Source organism: Perna viridis, chromosome 7, assembly GCF_037379345.1.
Source record: "Perna viridis isolate PV_CMFRI_1.1 ecotype Kerala chromosome 7, ASM3737934v1, whole genome shotgun sequence".
Classification (NCBI taxonomy): Eukaryota; Metazoa; Mollusca; class Bivalvia; order Mytilida; family Mytilidae; genus Perna; species Perna viridis.
Genome location: NC_142451.1, coordinates 14036118 through 14051567, shown reverse-complemented (window position 1 = coordinate 14051567; position 15450 = coordinate 14036118). Strand labels below are relative to the sequence as shown.

The 15450-nt window shown below is 29.9% G+C and overlaps 1 protein-coding gene across 32 annotated transcripts in view; it reads right to left on the bottom strand.

The window, feature by feature from the left end:
• The window catches only part of LOC148611419 (uncharacterized), a 65941-nt gene that overhangs the window by 42561 nt on the left and 7930 nt on the right, over positions 1-15450 (bottom strand). For 25 of the 32 annotated variants that reach the window (XM_088592018.1, XM_088591987.1, XM_088591999.1 and 22 more), the window contains exons 2-6: positions 10234-10309; positions 6912-7097; positions 3197-3493; positions 2474-2570; positions 2023-2064 (exon numbers count right to left, since the gene is read on the bottom strand). In XM_088592018.1, coding sequence (XP_088448144.1) covers positions 2023-2064; positions 2474-2570; positions 3197-3493; positions 6912-7097; positions 10234-10309 — 698 coding nt within the window. The remainder of the gene's footprint in view (positions 1-2022; positions 2065-2473; positions 2571-3196; positions 3494-6911; positions 7098-10233; positions 10310-15450) is intronic. The other 7 variants (XM_088591992.1, XM_088591996.1, XM_088592005.1 and 4 more) reach the window with 4 other exon arrangements.

The following is a 15450-nucleotide window of genomic DNA, read 5'->3' as shown; positions in this document are numbered from 1 at the left end:
AACAATCAACTGCTTGATAAACTTTCTTAAAAAAAAAAAGCAGATGATTGGACAATGGAGAAGAGAATGTAAAATAGAAAAAATTTTGATTGAAAGTTTAAATCTCCTTCTCAACTGTCCAGTCAACTACCTAAGGAAGCTCATCCAGTAGATATTTGATCAAGGAAAGCCCAAATTCATCATTGTATGAGCTATAAAATTCTATATATACTAATGACAAAACCTTCAGTTGTTAGTAGTGAATTATATGTATGATAACAAACCAAGTGACTACTCTGTTGTCTTGAAAAATCTTTGACATTAAAATTGAATTGTGTGCAGTTAACATATGTGTCAGCCTTTCTATCTATAACAAAGATCGTTATTATAACTACATGTTAGGGGGAGGGGTATGTGTTACATGGGTCAAAAATGTGAAATAAGTAGGGGACTACATGTATTGTACTGTATATCAGATAATTTTCACTAAATCATAAAAATATGAGGTTGAAACTTAAAGGTCAATCATGACATAATCTAAGGCCTTAGTGGTATTCAATTGTTTGACTTTGGCATACATGTACAATACAAATGCACAAAAAACATAACATATAAATCTACAAAAAAAATGATATTTAACTATGCACAATTTTATCACATTTTAGGAAGTAGCCAAAAATAGGCCAGAGCTGAACAATAGGAATTATGTAGCACTCCAGCTAAGAATCATGCAAATTATGATACAGGGTTGGAAAGCCTACATATTTTTTTATTTTTTATATTTTGTTTAAAATTGTTTCATAAACAGAAATTAACATACAGCTTTTCATATAACATTGGGTAATAGGAGATATACATTATATAGAATTATAGTAGAGTTCAAATTTAAGGGAAAAACTCTGAAAAACAAAGAGTCTCACCAGTCACTTCTAACATTTCCATTAGTTTACATGTTAAAAAAGTAATTTTCGAACTTAAACTGTGAATTCGCAAGACAAATGACATTTTAAAATAGCATATCATTGTGAACCTTGGAAAATAAGGCTTTCAAAATCATTATGCTAATGGTACGATGATTGCAGAAATTCTTCACAAAATTTCTTCGAATAAATAATACTGAAAATCCACATGTTCACCTATTCTGCTATTATGCACACATGTAAACAATATTCATACACTTTTGTAGTAAATTACAAATATGATTTTAAAGTGCACATTCTCAGCTTTATTTTGACTACTTTCAATCAGAATACACACAAATAATGAACTTACAATACGTAATTCCAGGTTCAGTTTGTTTTTTTGGTACTACCTAGGGAGTGGCCATATGACCAAGAAGTGGTTAGTGAGACCGAAGAAACTATTGCCTATCAAATTTTCAATGTGAATTATCTCCTAAGACCAGACAGACTTTATCATATAGACCCATAAAGCAACTTATGGTAGTTATAACACTAAAAATGTGTACCCATAACATAAAACAGAATTTGCACGATTCTTACAAAGACTGCTAATTATAAACAGTGTACTTAAATATAGCATGCTCATACACAAAATGGTAGCTAAAGTATACCATGACTTAACATGGTCTCAACTGGAGAACAGAGTAATAGCCCTTCATGCAAAGTTGACCTTTTCTGCTTTATACTTCAATCAGCATGACCTTTTATAAAACATTTAAATATGAATTTTTTTAAAAATATTTGTTAAAATTGATATCTTTTCTTTTTCTTTTTTTTTAATGGAATATATAACTCCTGTGGTTTCACATATTTCATTCTGTGGCAGTCCTTTTAGTTCTTTGGTAGGAACATCAGTGCTCAATGTATAGTAGCAAAAATAGATATTACACAGCATAAACAAAGACCAAACAAAACTTAAAGCTATTATATGTTATTTCTCTAAAATGTAAAATGATGCCAATGAAATAGATGAAGCCACAGTATACAATTTTCAAAAACTCCACAAATGAATATGATAAGGAAATATAAGGTCAGAAGCAAAGCATTGTGGTCACAGAACATATGAAGTGCAGGAACTTACGTTAAATCCCCGTATGGATCTCTAATGACGTATCTACGATCCCTAAAATATTGCAACACCAGAATAAGGCAAAGATCTCAACTTCGTTAAAATCTTTCAGCACCACACTTCTCTATGTTTTCATTTTCTTATAACTTTGACGAAGTGCCAAAATACTTTATGTTTTTTTCCCTATTGAACTTAAGCTCTAATTAACCACATAGGAAAATACAACCTCAACAACACAAACCAAAACATTGATAATGTCATTGATAATTGCAAAATAATCAATTGAAATTTGTCAATAAAAAGTTGTACAGCAAAGAGAGAAGTTTAAATGTTGAAGTAATGTATTGATTTCATTAAATCAAGCTCTTTGGCAATTCAAATTTTCAATTCATATAAGTTTTGTCATGCTACTTCAATGAAAACATAGTTTAGGTGCATACCATGCTTAATTATGCAAACTTACGTTAAGTTACCAAGGGGGTCTCTGACAGTGTACTGAGGTTCTTTTCTATCATCTAATAGGGTCTGACCGTTTCCAGGTTTTGGATCTTGATTCCGAACTGAAAAAAATGGGTACACAATACACATTAAAATAAAGATGAACAAAACGATCTGGGGCATGAATAGAAACAATTATTCCATATCATAATGATGAAACAAGATCAGTATTTTTGGTATATATTATGTAATATATATTTTACTTTCAAGAATACAGAAATGTCTAAACTATTTGAAACACGAAATTATCATTAGTTAATTATATTTAAACTACAAATATAAACAGAGACTTCCACATAAAAGCATACATTAATTAATATAACCAAATGTCATTAGCAAATTTTGGGAAAATAAAGGGGTTACCACAGCCAAAAATGGAGGTAATAATTTTGTTAATAATACTTTTAAAGGTATCAGTTATAATCATGTTACTAATGAGAAGCCATGCAGTTAAATCAGTCCATCATCAAACAGTAACAAAAATTATCATGCTCGGTTAACTTTGGAAATACAAAAAATAATGTACCCAAGGCAAAAATTTGGAGTTTAATTACTATTACTAAGATGTATCAATAAGTCAGCTAAATGTCTAATTTCATGCTTTTACGATGATACTATATGTATATACACATAATAGTAAATACAAAACTCTTCAAACATTATTTATTTTGTTGGCATGCCAACAAACCTGTAGAAGTTTTACTGGATAAACTCAAAGGAGATAAAATTTCCTTTCGAGAGTTCAAGTTCTCCACAGAGTTTGCTCTCCTAGCCATGTGGGTGTTTTTTCTGAACGGGCTAATGCTAAATTCAGACTGCAGATCCTGATCTGACATAGATCTCTTGGATAATTTACTGACATTATTCTTCTGTGCTTTAAAACTAACAATATCTCTTTTCCCTAGTTTCAGGGATTTGTGTCTTAACAGATTGTGTGGTTTGTATTCGTTTGGCCTCCATGTCAGTCCTCTGTTATTTCGTTTCACTGTACCAATCAAAACGATAAAAAATGAAAGGCCCTAAATACATTACCGGTACTTCACGTCAATTTTGTGATGATGTGTAAATCATAATAGTTTTATAGACTAAAATGTTCTGACTGCATACCTGTTAATATTAAATTAACACGTCGTGCACAAGAAAAATTCGCCACTTTCGAAAATCATTTGTCAATGGCAAAAATGGCGGGCGCTAGCTAAATCACTGATATTTGGAACAGATTATGTGGGTGATTGCCTCAAATTGACACCATAATCATGTGGGAGATTTTTACGTAAAAAAAAAATTTGATGTAAAAACTTGATTAATTAGTATTTTTCACATGAAATATAGTAATTTGAATCAAAAACCTTCAACTAATCTTACATTTTTTTGGAGAAGATTAAAAAATTTTTCATTGATTCTGTGGAAATTTTCCCCCTACTGTGGGAGGGTTAACAGGAATATGACAGATAGAAAAGCATTTGTTGTCATCTCCTAGTAGTTATGACTAACAGTTGATAAATTTTGATAAACTATTCACTGGCTATAGCATTCTGTTCAAGAAAAAAAAGAGTTACATTGTACAAATTAGTCCATTTAACATGTTGTTAGTGATAGAGGTTGCTATGGGGTGTAAATACTCAGTTGCTCGAGAGGAAAAATATGGTAATGTAACTGACAAATTTAAAAATGTGAGGACGATAAACACAAAATAATTTGTTTTAAATCCTGAGATAATATAAATTGTGATATGTGATTGACAAACTCTTTGCAAAACATCACTCGAGTTGAATAAATATCAGTGCATGTTTTTGAGACACCAAATGAAAGGAGACACTGTTGACATACCATTTCTTTGACCTCTCACAGATGGTCTGTCTGTTTATGCAAGATGTGCATGTGATAATACAATCATATATAGAGCAACAGTAACTTTTCCCAAAATGGAGCAGGATTTACAATAATAAATAAAAAGTAGTGAGATTCTTGGATTATCTCCCTTCTTTGTAAATTTTAAAATTAAAAATGATTATGTTACAAATGCATTTAAACTAAAGATAGATTTATATTTTGTTTTCCATATACAAAACTTCTGTATCATTTTCAGAATGCTTGAATATTTTGTTTGCCAATACAATCAAACCCAAACAAGAAAGTGAACCCAAACATATCTATTGCACTGTGACTTCCAAGGCGTAATTGTTCAAACCACCCAAAAAAACCTAGATGTAAATTACCTTCTTCTCGATTTCGTTTTTTTGGATGTACTGACAGCCTGTCTGTATTTTGAAATTTAATTCTTTTAAATATGTTGAAGAAAGATACACGAATCAGAACCTAAATACAAATTAATTTGCAGAAGCTCAGGAATCCAAATTTCAACCATGAGATCATCAAAATGTAAACATAAGTTTCATTACAAAAAAAATCATATCATTAGGTCAGATTTCCAAAATACAAGTACATGTACAAAAACTAAAATGTAGTTGTTTCGGGAACCAATTTCCTTTAAAGTCGACAAAGAGAAGTGTGCAGACAGAGTATGAAAAAGTATGAAAAATACAATCATTTTTTACAACAAGAATCAAACATTCTCATTCAATTGTTTTTGCATGCCATATGTGATTGTTGTTGCATGAAGTAATACCTTGTATTTATTTAAAACTCTGTAATAGTAAAAATCAATGTAATGCTTGGGACAACACAGAGACAAGTCCTGTAGATTTATTGATATTAAGGTGGAGACACATGAGTCTTTATCATAAACAAAAATTGAAATATAAATTGCTTTTCATAAAAAATACTAATGAAATGCTCAAGGCATCTGTCCCATGATCCATCAGCAATAGTTTTCTACTTATTTTGCATCAGGTGAAGTTTTCCTGCTTATTTCTTAAAGACTATATGTCAGGATTTTTTAATACAAGACTGAAAATGTTAATAAGGGGATAATATACCACAAAGGGTAGCTAAATCTGTTTCAGAATTCTTATAACTGATTGCATAATGATAAAGGAAAGTAAAAATAAGACGCTTAAAATTTCATTTGCACAAAAAAAAAAAAAAAAAAAAAAACTGGTACAAAAAAATAAGCCAGCTAAGAATCATGAACTAAGTGTAAGAGCAAACATCCTCTTTCTAACACTTGAACATCACTATGTTGGAAGTTTTCAATTTAGACTGTATCTGTAACTGGCTACTACGATACAAGGAAACTAATAAGATTTATCTTTGGAGCAACAAAAACATTTTGCACCATCAAAACAAACACAAAATCTTAAGAAGCACTTGTAAAGAATGTTGTCCTTTAAAATGAACATATTTATATTGTACTTTAAATCTCATTATCACATGAATCCAAATATTTATTCAATTTAGAGTATGTGCACCCTGTCAAGAGAGAGGCTAATATTAGATGTCTCCATAGCAAATTTATTGAACATAGGATATTTGTAGTTCACAGTGTGTAAATCTTTCATATATTGAAATTTATGTGGATAAAACATCATGTCAAATTTGTCATCTTATGTGTTTTATCTTGAACTTTTTAAAGTTACATGTAGTAAAGTTTTGAACCTGATAGTGCATAAAATATTTGACTAGATTTAGGTTTAACTTCAAGTTGTAACAGTCTTGTCTTATTTTGATCAAGCCTATTGTTACTCTTTATAGAAATTTCAACTTCACAGCCAATTTTAGAGAAGTACATGATGCCTGGAGAGTGAATTTTTTTTTAGTTTGTGTTGCTTCATTTACATTTATAATGAGTTTTCAAAATCTTTTAATTGACATAATTTATTTACTTTGTCAGTTTATCCTTTGTTATTATTAATAAAGTATTTTTATGTTACTCTTTTCATAATGAACCAACTGATTCTTTAAAATCTCTACTTTGAAATTAGAATGGTTGTCAAACTGACAAATAGTTGGATTTTTCATAGAATGAAATCAAATATCAGGCTTGAAATAAATGCAATGTTTGATATTTAATTTAATTTTGTTACATGTACAATACATGGAATAAAATTATATCAGTTCAAAATTTTGCAATATATTTTTTAATTATAGGTATTTTTTAATTCAATTTAATTTGACAATTGTTTCTATTAGTGTCTGGTACACCTTTTTTAACATATTGACACAGTAATTATGCCTACACATTTTTCACAGGTAAACAATAACTTCTAGAAATCAACTTCTCTTATGTTTTCTTAACAAATCTTGTTCCTTGAAAAATGCCTCGAAGTCTCAGCCTTAAGAGAGTACCGGTATAAGAGAAAGTTATTTTAAGATTCTTTTATATGAAAGGATAAACCTAGACTTCACCCTAATGGTAAATCAATATTTTCAGAACCCCTAATTTTAAGTAAACACAAAGAAGAATTAATTTGTACATTGATAATAAAATCTTAAACAAATACCTGTATCAAAACGTGTAGTTTTTCCAAAGTATTGGTCGTCTCTTTCTGAATTCATTAAGTCTACCGACATCCGTTTGTACTTTGGAACTTTAGGAGCGTGGAAAGATTTGTCAGGAAATCCTTTGAACCTGAAGTCCTGCCAAAGCTGTGGTTGGGCAGGTCCGTTTGAAATATTCCTTGGGGAGGCTGAAATGAGAAATGCATTAGCCATTTTTGTATGAATTAATATTGTCTTCATCATAATTAAACTATATATTTTTAATGAAATTTCATACTGTGGTCAATTTTCAAAAAAAAATTGTAAGTGTAAAATCTGTCATAAGTTATGACATTACAATACTGATTACTCTGATATATTATAAAATCATAACATCATAACTTACGACTTATTTTACACTTAAGACTTTTTGTGAAAGGGACTACTGAAATCTTACATAGAAACAAGAAAAAAAATGGTTTTATATGACTATTTGTCAAAATGACTTATTTGAACAAGCAATAATCAGGTATAGTAAAAATATGTTCAGAATCTGACATTCACAATGGTAGAAAATGGACAGCTCCAAAGTTCCTAAATTGAACAACTGTTATGTTGAGTAATATTTCATAAATATTACCCAGAACTAAGGAGGATGTTGATTTACTCTTTATTATGACAATAAACATAAGAAATAATATTAAACAAGAATGACACAACTTGCCATTATCATCTACATTTTAAATTCTCTCAACATGTCCATCACAGTTCCTTTGTGAACCTAGTATTAGGTAGCTAAAAGACTAAGATACCAATCAATGCTTGTCAAGTAACCAGGCCTTAAACTGTAAAAACAAACTGTCTAAAGCTAAGGGCAAGTTAATTAGGATTAAGAGTGTTGAAATAGTTTCCCAATCTGATTCTCTACAGATAACTTATAGATTTCCTTTCCATTTCAATTTGCTTAACAGGTAATGATCCTACTCAGTGATCCGCTTCAGCAATTGTCTCTTGGTATTTGGCTTTATTGATTAAAAAATGTAGATGAATTCATGTTATTGTCTTATATTTAATGGGGAGAATGAAAAAATAAGAACTTTTTATCAAGATAAAGGATTAAAAGATACTTGACATTCATTTCTCTTCAACAGGATGTTATCAATAAATATGTAGGTTTTTGGGTGCATTTGATTCCAAGGTTAACTTAATTGCACAGGTAATAAAAAACAGCAAGAGACTAGATTGTGTTACCATAATAAAGTTATGTACATTTTAAAATACATCTTTACACTGTCAACATGAAATACTTGCTGCTTTAATAATTTAAATTTTTTGAAGAAATTAATGGACCCTCAGCTCATCTAAATATCATTCAAATAAATATTTCTATCAAATGGTGCATAAAAAGCTCTTAAATCATAACATTATCAATTTTTCACAACTTATGTAATTAAACTACATTTTTTGTAAAACGATGCATAGCACTAGGTTAATACATGTACATTAATATTTGAAAGTGGAATTTTAAAAGGCTAATAAAAAAAAACAATCATTAAGGAGAATTTCTGTGTTGTACATTGTAATCTAGAACAAGAGTTGCTAACATAATGTATTTTCTGTTTCTTTAAAAACTTGATCCTTTAATTATTATTTCTTAAACTAGAAACAACAATATCAGATTACTCAAGAAAATGAACCCCAATATTATCTACATACTTGCAGGAATTTTCCCATTAAAAGAATACACAGAGAAATGTTACCAAAGTAAGCAAACAATGAATAATAGTAAATAAAAACTCTATACTGTAGTATATCAGATAAGGGTGTGATAGACCAATTTAAAACTTTAAAATAACTAAATGATATTTTCAATGTTGGAGGTAAGGTGATCACTTTCATGATTTAAAAAGAAATAGTCCACAGAACACCTTAGTTCATGTCATACATGTAGACACAATCAATTAGTACTGCCAAAGATTGAAAGAAAGAAATGAAAAAGGTTACAAATAATAAGCTCACAGCACATCTCACATTACTGAGACTACTCTTCATAATAAATTTTAATAGTACTGGTAGGAACTAATTCAATGCCAGACAAAATAAGATTAACATTAGGTCTTCAGATTTATAAGGTGGTTAGGTGCTTTCAACCAATTTTTTTACCATTCTTTGAAAATCAACAATAAATAAGCAGACATTCAACTTTGGTCCTTCTCAGTTTTATATTTAATATGGATAAAGCCTAGTCATATCCACATTTACCTTAGCAGGTTTTAGTCTGCCTTATGTCTACGGAAGGTAATTTCAATATGTTGGTAAAGTAAATACAGGAAGCTGGATATTGTAAGGCAGCAAACAATGACTTCATTACCAAAGAGAAGTGCTACAGCATAAGCCTGAATCTTACGAAATTCAAAGAAGTACAAAATGCTTATCAAGCATTTAAGAAAAAAATTTATCTAAAAATGTGACAAAACAAAAATATATGTGCAGTGCTGAAATTAATACATGAACACTGTACGAAGGGATCAATCCTTCAAAGGAACTTCACTATAAATATCTAACCATTTCTTTGGATCAAGCAAAATGGTAAGCCATTCCCTCTAATATATAGGAAAATATCAATTCTACAAAAAATAACTAACTACCCCAATATTTCCTTATTATTCATAACAAATAGCTTACTAAAAGATGAGTATCTATGTATATGTTCTATCAAACTCCATCATAAGCTAATTGTATGCCAAGAAAGCTGTCATAGCTCTTCTAGGTCTGACATGTAAGCTCTACAATATTTAAATATATTGCCATGCCAAATAAACCATGCAAAAAAATAAGTAAAAAGGTGATAATAATTTGGAAATGGTGCCAGTATCTAGTGTCTTTATAGGACTGCTCAAACATTGTAATTTATTACAAAGACATCTTAGTCATTTGAAAATTGTACATGTACCAGTATTACCTTTTAGAGAACTAGATCAATGTCATATAGACAATTCCAGTTGATAGGGTAGTTCTCATAAAACAAAAACCAAAAACAGAATCTAAGTCTTTAAATTGTCACATAAACTTTTCCAAGTAGCCTAAACCTGTGTCTAGATTGCTTATAAAGTAAATATTAGAAAAACATTGTCAGAAATGAAATTTCGGTTCAGTATACTCTACTAATGGCCCTATACCCACTTAGATACCTTATCTGTAAAATGATCTATACAACTACAAAATCTAATTCAAGGTCTTCCAATAATTGGGTCCGAAATCTGAAACAGAACCCTTGGAATTATGTAAATATTTGAAATAAACACTGATACTGTCACCTGTAATTGTGAATTGTCACAGTGTTACCTAATATTCCGTCCAACTGATGTGAGCGGATTTCGTGCAGATCCTTTAGGTGGTGAATAATGTAGTCGTCAAAATTCTGAAGTGCAGAGAAATTCCAACTAAGTGGTAAAAAATCCAAACAATTCAAATATATCCAAATATATCACATAAAATGGAAAATGGAAAGTTTAAATGAATCCGAAAATAAATAGTATACAAGATTAAGAATTTAAATGTATAGTAACGGTCGCCAGTCAATACCTATGTGTTATTACACTACGGGTGTAGTATTATAGAAGAAATATACCTTTATTAGCAAGTTTATACAAGTCTTTTGATACTTAAGGGATTTAAATAAAACCATCAATGGGGAGGAAATCTTTTGTGTTGGAGGTTTAAAAGAGGGGTATAATGTAGGAGTTAATTAGTTGTGGTTACTTAATCATGGATTGAAATGTCAAAATAAGTTATAGATTGCAAGGAAAAAATGTATTAATTAATTAATCAGACACAAAAATATTTGAAAGTGTAATTAGATTAACTTCAATTGATGTGATAAGAAGACAACATTGTGATTTGTGCAATGACATTGTGATTAATTAAATTTGGTTATGTACTGTAAGAATATATATATCAAATTTGATAAAATCTTTATACATTAACGTTAACAGAAAAATATTACAATATCAATGACAGAGGAAATACCAAGGCAAACTTTATAGGTCAATTTTATCAAGAACTCAAAAGGCAATAGGTGGAGGAAAATTCTTAGTTTTGATTTATTTTTCACTTTTCCAAATAATTTTTTCTACGTAGACCAATATCTCCCATTCCCAAACCCCAAAAACTTCAGGGACTTAAAACCATACAATACAAAATGTGGAATAAATACCTCCAAAACTAATCAAAGGAACACAGACAGCTGACTTTATTTGTAATTACATGTACCAGTACTAAAGTGATGGGCTTTGATTAACTGTCAGATAAAAGGTGGTGCAGTGATTGAAATTTGAATATTTAATATACATTTGCAAGGCAGTTGTCACATAAACATACTTTACATTGCATGCTGCTAATCAAATTAAATGGCTTTGATAGTTTTATCCCAGGTCCTGATCAAATACTGCATCCATTAGTAATGTAGGTCCAAATTTCCTTTCAAGATTGGAAAGTCCTGCACTTTTTCAAGTTTCAACTCAATGGTCCACTTAAGGAAAACAAGTCCTCACTAAATTTTCAATCAGTATAGTTTAAGGTCACAGGCGAGGAGGGTCCAGGGTAAATGAAAATTTCAAAGCCTGAAAGGTCCAAGGTCAGAATTTGAGAATTCCACACCTTGGGCTTGGACCACCACTAATGTGGACCATCCAAATTATTTGAAATTCTACAAGAATACTGATGATAGCATTAAACAAATTCTGTAATGTTATAATTGTCTGAGATGTGCAGTACAAGCACGGAAAAGACTAGTAAAGAGGAAACTAAACTTGACAACACTTCAGGGTGTAGTTCTTTACAATCACATAAGGCATAGACAATTGGAAATATCCTGAACTTGATAAATCTATAAAGTACAGTGATCCTTTTCACAAATAATCGTAAGTGTAAAATTTGTTGTAAGTCATGACGTCATAGTAAATAAAAGTATTGTGACGTCATAACTTACGACTTATTTTACTCTTACGATTTTTTGTGAAAAGGGCCACTGGTACGTTGTTGATCTATGGCATTTCATGAAGTATAGTGTCAATTACTCCATGATATCTCTGCATTCAATTCTTCCATGAGGAAAGAAAAGTTATTTATATACACCAAAATCAATGCCTCTACAAAGGCCTTTGATGTACTTTCTTTGTTATAACCTAATTTTGACCTTTGAGCAACAACAGTTTTTGTCACATGGCTTTCACATAGGCATTTCTATATACCAAGCCCAACTGTGGTACATATGTATACCCATTGATTACCTAAATATTGGGAATACCTAAATATCCTTATTACATAAGGACAGCTTAAATAAAAGCTGATTTCTGCAACACAAGTCCAAATTTGATGTTAGTGGCTTTTACTGCTAATCCATAAATCAAAGTTTACATTAAACCAAATCTAAAATTTTGATATGCAAGTATACATATTGAAAGCAGTAATCTCATACTGACATTATCAGTGATTTCTTTTAACTCTGACAACTAGCAAAATCTGTTGTCAATTGCACATACTTTGCCAACTGTTCATTTTTTCATCTTAGTTTAACCCAACAGCATTATTTTATATCTAACAAATTTGGTCCCCAATAATTTTTAAAACATTCTAGATCTATAATTTCTATTTTAATGGAATGCAAAAAGCATGCCCATTTAAAACAAACATTGGGAACTGTATGTAAATTGACATGATTTGATGCCCTGCTGGGTGTGTAATTGCTGGGACAGAAATAGTGGTTTCATTGAAGCCCAATAATATTGGAGGGCAGACACAGGGCTTGATAGTAAAATGTAAACAATATTTAAGTACAGTTTAGGTGATTTTTCATATCCAACTCATGACAAGAGAGACAGTCCTGCAGTTATGCAAGGTCTGATAACCAATGGTTAATGGACATGGTCTCCTAAGAACCTCTATAACACTGCAAGGTGTATCACTGGAAAACAGACAACCAATGGTGGTCTCTAAGAAGCCCAAAAAACAGTGACACAATACATATCACCAGACATGAAAACCCACAAAGTAGATAAGTCTATTGTAGATAAACTGTCAATATTAGTTAGTTGTTAGTCAATAAAATCGGTAAGGGTGTAGAGTTGTCCAGTGTTTAACCATTTAAACATTGAGATATTGGTATTTAATATTAGTGTATTGGGGTCCATCGATCTAATCAAACACAGACAATGAGAACATCCTTGAGACAACCATTATTGAGTTTAATAAGCTCAATAGACTATCTGATAACTTAGTTTCTCTGATATATCAGAATTTATAAAACAAATATTTTTAGTGCTTTTGCCTAGTTTTTAATGTGCCATATTCTTATGTGTATCAAGAACAAAAAAAATAATTTAGAAATTAACTTGATCTTTTTTTTCATTATTTAAAGTGAAATTTTATGTTAAATGTTTTTATAAGAGGTTACAAGTTACAATTTCAAATCTTTTCATTAAAATTTTCTCAAAATTCATCAGAGTTTTAATCTACCAAATTCCCAGTTAAACCTAAATATTTTCATCTTGTCAAAATTGACAAATCTGTATACTGTACATACCATAAAACAGAAAATATCAGTATTGAAGAGATGAAAGTAATTCTACCAAACGTGCTGTTTTATTTCTTTTGGAGACCACAAAATGTGAGAAAGTATAAACCAAAAGCAAGTGGGCTACATGTATAAGACTAAATAAAAAGTAAAATTTGGAGACATATCAAATCTGCTTTAGTGCTTTACTCCTTTAAAATAATGAACTAGCCAAAAGGCTTCACTAATCATAGAATAAGTAATGACAACCGATTTTCTACATGTGCATTTTTAAAATAATTACAAACTCCTCCTTTTTTTTTATTTTGTATAAGTACAATACCTAAACTTCCTTGCCCAAATATTCATCAGCTTAGTGGTTTATTTCAACAGAGGTATCTGGGATAAATAAGGAAAAATTTAAAGGAATGGTACAATTTTAAATTGAAATGATGTCAGATGGAGGATATATCTGAACATTAACTTTCAAATACATGTACAATGTACCTATGCTACAGCCTACCAATTCAATTGATACAAGTACATGCATTTAATGGTAATCATTATAATATATCCTTTATTAGAATGTTCATCAAAATAAAATGATGCTCTATCCAATTTATTCTTTTCAGAGTAATGGAGCTTGAGAGAGGGCTGTATCAAGCGTTTCAGTGCAACATTTTATACATGTTGTAATAACATATTTTATATGTGTATGCAATTTAGCCACACAAAGGGAAAAATTATTAGATGACAACTAAATAAATATGTATATGTATTGACACCGTGACACCAAGGGCAGTATTATTAAGTATTGTAAATAGAAACAACTAATAGCCATAGAACCAAGAAAAAAAATTATCTCACCGATATTAAAGATGAGTATAATATAATGACACTGAGTGGGTGTGCAGACTTCAAGTAAACAGTAATCTTGACTTCTATTGTATTTACCATAATAAAATAACTATAAATATTCATTTTCAAGTAGTTGATCTAAAAGTTAAATGTGCCTTAGTTTCTCTGACACAAATGAATTACGATATTTGTATATCTAAGACAAATTACAATTAGTTGGAAAATAGAAATCGTATTCATATAACCCCTATCAATACAAAAAAGGTTTCCTTAAAAATCCTACAAAGATTACATTAAATGTTAAAGAAAACAATTGTTGTTTATTTCCAAAGTTAAGAGACTGTCCATGTAAATAAATTTTATCCCACCATTTTTTTTTGTTACAATGTAACATTTAACTCATTCTGATATCAGAGAGACCAGGGATTTTCCTGTACAAAAAGTTCCCTAACAAATCACCTAAATTTTAAACAGATCAAAGAGTTATTTCCCTTAATTGTAGAGTTATTCAAGTGCTTTTTGTGTAATTAATTCCATTCTTATAATTTCAGTAAATTACAAACCAAACATTATTTTTTTTTACTATAAAACATGAGTTTGTAATCTCCTATGGATGAAAAATGAGATTGATAAGAAGCCTGATGCTTAAATTCTGAAAAAAAATAGGGCATAAACCAACTTGAAGTCTTCTTAATAGGTTTTGAAAAATAGAACTAGTTATATCCATTCTATAACTCCTTTCCATTTTTTAAATGAAATATACCATCTCAACACACATTATAATTTTGTGGTTTAGTGTACTCATATCAATTAAAGATGCATTCAATTATATGTTATTTCAATTTTTTTAAATAAATCTTTTCACAACCTAAAAACTTCTGGAATTCATATTAATTTAGAACTAAAAGTTCTGAACTACAATATAAAGTGTTTTCAAGCGTTTGTAAGAAATAATTACAACTCCTGAAACTGACATGCATTTTGAGCAGCTTTGAAATAGAAGTTTTTATGAGCAATTATAGTTACAGTTATAGAGAGTTAAAAAGTGTATTTGGAAAGTATGACCGTTGATGATTACATCAATTAGTTAAATAAAATTCAAAAGTCTACAATTCATTTTAAAAAAAGAAGAGCACCACATTAACAAAACT